General features: G+C 38.6%; 1 protein-coding gene across 1 annotated transcript in view; it reads right to left on the reverse strand.

Moving 5' to 3' along the window:
* The window catches only part of oca2 (oculocutaneous albinism II), a 57,371-nt gene that overhangs the window by 31,601 nt on the left and 20,494 nt on the right, over positions 1–5,276 (reverse strand). Inside the window, exon 13 of the mRNA XM_015398917.1 lies at positions 813–945. Coding sequence (XP_015254403.1) covers positions 813–945 — 133 coding nt within the window. The remainder of the gene's footprint in view (positions 1–812; positions 946–5,276) is intronic.

Below are 5,276 nucleotides of genomic sequence, written 5' to 3' on the forward strand. Positions count from 1 at the left end.
CATATCAACAATCTTGATGTTTCAGTGAGTGAGTGCTTGTTGCTATGATGCGTCTTTGCTCAGCAGCTTCACTCGTTGTAAACTAACCAATCAGCGCACAGCTCATCTAAATATTAATGAGCATAGCATAAAAGAAAGAAAACCTGTCGTTTCATTTTAGAGCTTTTACCCAGGATGCATTAGGGCTTATAGAACAGCAAATATGCCATTTTCAGCCCAACCAATGTTACACACCCTATTCAGAGACCTGAAGGACCAGCACCAAATACCCTATAGAATCATTCTATGACCCCTTTAAGATCTATCTTATAATGTATCTTATTAGATCCTATTAAGACACAAAATGTCAAAAAGTTTAAGAAATATTTATTTTAAAAAAAAAATTAAATGTTCTTTTAATACTGTATCTCCAGCTTAAACTTAACTTGTCTATTGTTAAAAAAAATACACTGAAAAATAATGTAACTGCTTTTGGCAGTTACTTAATCATATTTAGTTAGTTTAAAACGCTTGTTTTATGTCCTGTCCTGCTTACATGAAACAATTGTGTTAAAGTAACTAAATATGATTAATTAAATGCCAAAAATGGTTGCATTATGCTTCACAATTACCTATTTTGTCCTGTTATAACAGCTTTGAATGCAGATTGTATGAAATGTTGACGTTAGACAGTTGTGATCATTGTGGAGAGATGATGTCATTTGTGTTCCTTTGAGGTTTGCATCATGTAAGGTGTTATTCTAATTTGTTAATGTTCTCATATTTCATCCAAATATCCTAATTACATTTTTTATTCTAAATTAATGACTCACCAACAATTTCAATGGACTCCTTGTTGTATAGTTTTTTGTTCCAGTAGAGCATCCTCAAGAAAGGGAAGGAGGTGAGAAGGACGAGGCATATTCCAAGAAACATGTAGCCTGTGAAGCTGGCAAAATCAATCCCCTGCAACAAAATAAGCAAGAAAAAACTGTAAGATATATGCAGATCTACATATTTGTGTTCTGATGTCACAAACAGAATTCTGGCATCAATTTCTGTAAAATAGAATTGTTGTTTTTGCAAACAAATGTTTGGAATTAACACCAACAAGTTTTCTCCAGTGGATGAAAGGTTTAAAGAGGGTAAATCTCATAATTTAATTACTTCCAAACAAGTTTAGCTCATCACCACAGATGAATCTGCTCATTTTGAGAAGAATACACATTCATCCCACAACACTTTTTAGATGTTTTTTTGTTATTACTTTCTTTATATAGTTAAAGTGCCTTGCCAAAGTTTTCCTTCCTCTAAATTACTTCGATATTTTGGCACATTACAACCACAAGCTTTAAGGATTCTTTTACAGGATTTCACCTAATGGATCTAAACAAAGTGCTTTAGTTGTGATGTGGAAGAGATATGATAAATGGTTTACTAATTCTAAAAAGAGCATCAATCAGTTTTTGTGAGAGAATGCTTTGTCTCCATCATCTCTGCACATCTGACAGAATTTTCTGACCTTTCTCATTTGCAAAAAGAGTTCGACTTGAGTAAGGCTGCATGGAGAATGTCTGCGCCTCTCAGGTAGTGTTGGCTTAAGTTCTCATTAGATTTCTGTCTGGACTTTGACTGGGCAGTTTTACCACAGCATATTTTGACCCAAACCCTATATAATACACTGCTGGTAATTAGCAAGACACACTCAATAATGAAGTTGTTCTGCAATTGGGAACCACAGACCACTTCTCAGTACCTATGCTGATGTTTTGGTGACTTTTAAATGTTGGTGGTGCTTTCACACTCTTGATAGCATGAGAGGGACTCTAAAACCCATACAAGATGCTCAGGAAGTGCAGCTCATCCAGGATACCACATAAATGCGAGCTGTGGCAAGAAATCATCGTAGTGACAGGCCAGCACACCAGGAAAAGTGGCAGAGGCCGTATTAGGGTAGCAACCTAGCAGTGGGCCTCCTTTCTCTGCCTTAGCACAAGGAAGAACAGAAGAAGCACTGCCAGAGCCCTGCTAAATGTCCTCCAGCAGGCCAGAAATTTGCATGTGTCTGCACAAACAGTTAGAACTCCATGAGGAGCGTATGAGGGCCCAATGTCCACAGATGGCAGATGTGCTCACAGCCCAACACCATGCAGGATGCTTGGTATTTGCCAGAGAACACCAGGATTGGCAAATTCACCACTAGCACCATGTGCTCTTCATAGAAGAAAGCAGGTTCCTACTGAGCACATGTGAAAGATGTAACAGAATCTGGAGAAACCGTGGAGAGCAATCTGTTGCCTGCAACATCCTTCAGCATTTGGCGTTTCGCAGTAGATCAGTAATGGTGTGGGGTGGCATTTCTTTGGACAGCCACACAGCCCCCATGTGCTCGCCAGAGGCACATGACTGCCATTAGGTACCGAGATGAGATCCTCAGACCCTTTGCGAGACCATATGCTGATGCTGTTGGCTCTCGGTTCCTCCTAATTCAGGACAATGCTAGACCTTATGAGGCTGGAGTGTGCCAGCACTTCCTGCAAGATGAAGTCATTGAAGCTGTGACTGGCCCGCCTGTTTCCTAAACCTGAATCAGAATGAGCACATCTGGATCATCATGTCTAGATCTATCCACCAACATCACATTCCACCACATCCACCACCTCATCAGGAGCATGTCTACTGTTGGTGTTGTACAGAGGTAATATAGGCACATGGAGGCCACACACAATACTTTGACTATGCCTCATTCTGACTTGTTAAAGTTGAATCAGCCTATAGTGTTTTTCCACTTTAATTTTGTGTGTGATTCCAAATCCAGACTTCTATTGGTTAATCAATCTGATTCCCATTGACGATTTTGTCGGATTTTGTTGTCAGCCCATTCAACTTTGTACAGAACAAAATATTCAATGAGAGTATTTAATTCATTCAGATCCAGGATGTGATTATTCCCTTAATTTTTTTTTAACAGTGTATATCTGTTTCTATTTTTATTTTAACAATCATAGAGGAAGATCAGCAAAGCATTTCTTACACCACTGTCATGTGATATTGTGGGGATGGTGTGTTGCACTTTTAGTTTTCATTCACACAGTATTCTTATTCATAGTGTAAATGAATGATTAGATAAATGCCCAATTATATTAAAATATGTTTTGCAACCTAAAGCTGATTCAAAACTTCCCCATGACGTTATTCCTAAACAGCCTGCTGTCTTCTTCAGGCTGCACTAAATATTCAATCATAAAACTGGTTAATAGCGACACCTACAGGATGTAGAGATAAAGAGAAAATGGAAGCAAGCAAAAATCAAATAAAACAATACTGGACGACCCTCCAGCCTTTTTACATGAAAACCATGATAATCCAATACAGAGGCATACGTTCAGATGGCAGGCTTTCTCACTATCTCACTTTATTGCTTCATTCGTCACAAACGCCACTTTTGTGTTTGTTGAGAACTTGAATCTAAGGAAATGTAAGGGAAGAGCTTTGGTTAGAAATGTTTGTGTTAGATGCTGGTGAAGATTCTCAGTCATCCAGGTCATAGTCGAGCCAAATAAACTTTAAAAAACAAAACCATTGGACTTTTCTTTTTTCAAGTTTGAAGACGTATCACTTCCGGTCCAGAGAGCTTTCTCAATTCAAGTTGTCTGCAGTAGTGTGGAGCTCCAAGATTTATAAAATTGCCTTTTGTTTATTTTGTTTTAGATGTAGCAAGGAATTTGCAATGAGACCATGTATCCATCAGTCTTTGCATGTTTCCCCACAAACTTGAAAGTGCACCAGCAAACCCACGTACTCTGTGGATCATGAATGCAGTTGGGACAAGAGAAGCTTATCTAAGGCCAGACGTGTATGAATGAGCGTTTTTCAGCCTCGCCCCCCACCGTGCTTACACACAGGAAAGAAAAAGCTGACAGCAGGATGCGAAAGCGTGCTGGAAGCTGCAGCGCACCAGAGCAAACCTCATACTGCCGCACACGGAAGGGCTAAAATGTCACATGCTCTGAACAGATGCCAAGTCAAACAGCTGGGAAAATGTCATGTCTTCCAGAGCTGTGGTGCTATGGACCTCTGAGTATAAAAAGAGTGATAGTTATATAAAGAGCCAACAGGTCTGTGGCATTTTCCAACAGTGACAAACTGCTGATTAACTCTGTGTGACAATCTGATCTGGCTCATAAAAAAAAGAAGTTTTCTAAACTCACAAAGTTACTTCAAAAACTTTCAGTCAAAATTTGCACTCAGCGAATCAAATAAACAAATTACCCTCTGATTTAAATTCAATTTAAGCACCTAGCTGCATTTGAAATGACACTGACTCCTTTAATCAGAGACAAGCCCTAAAGATGTTCCACTTATGCGCCACTCGAGTCTCAGTAACCAAAGCAACAGAGATGGAGTTTGTCAAAAAAAAAAAATTTTGGTACCTTGCATTTTTGTCAGCAAAATAATTTAAACACCTTGACCTTTATTTTTTATGTTGTAACTACAAATTTCCATTTCTTTTTACTATGTAATTCGTGTGTCATGGTATACAGCAACGCAAAGTAGAGATTAAAATGCACTCTCTTTACTCAATAGGTGACTTCTTAGGACAATTGGATTTTATTTCGGGGTATCGAAATTCAGAGGGTTCATTAAAAATGCATTCCACAGTTTTAGTATTTGTTTCCCTTGGTTTGAAAACTTTTTGTCTCAGTTCACAGTCATAGCATCCTTTGTGCTGGTTTATGTCAAAGGATTCCACAATCCCACATTAAATATTAAAGTTAGGGGTTGTGATGTTGCAGAATGTGGAAAAGTTAATGTTTCTTTATTGAAAATGAATAAATTTACCCCAAATATCTACCTCACAAAACAGCTTCTACATTCATGAGAGAAAATTTCACTTTGTTTCATAGAATGAACGTTTTCATTTCTGTGTTTTATTGTGGCTGCAGCACAGGAATAAACACATACTACTGCCACAACATCTTCATACATCAGTTGGAAAACTGTGTGAATAACGGTCACCACTGACAGTCAGCCAAATGCACAGAAAGAGCTTTCTGGACAATAATCAGACACAAATTACTCTCAACAGAAATAAAGATCCAGTTTTGGGATTTGAAAACATTAAAATTAAGGACATAAATAACTTTACATATGTTTGTTTGCCAGGGACTATATTTCTCATCTATTCCCTCGGAGCAGCTGGCCCAAGTGGCTGGGGAGAGGGACGTCTGGTCCTCCATACTGAAGCTGTAACACTCCCGACCGGATGGATGGATGGATGGATGGATGGATGGATG

Source organism: Cyprinodon variegatus, unplaced genomic scaffold, assembly GCF_000732505.1.
Source record: "Cyprinodon variegatus isolate N-32 unplaced genomic scaffold, C_variegatus-1.0 Scaffold972, whole genome shotgun sequence".
Classification (NCBI taxonomy): domain Eukaryota; kingdom Metazoa; phylum Chordata; class Actinopteri; order Cyprinodontiformes; family Cyprinodontidae; genus Cyprinodon; species Cyprinodon variegatus.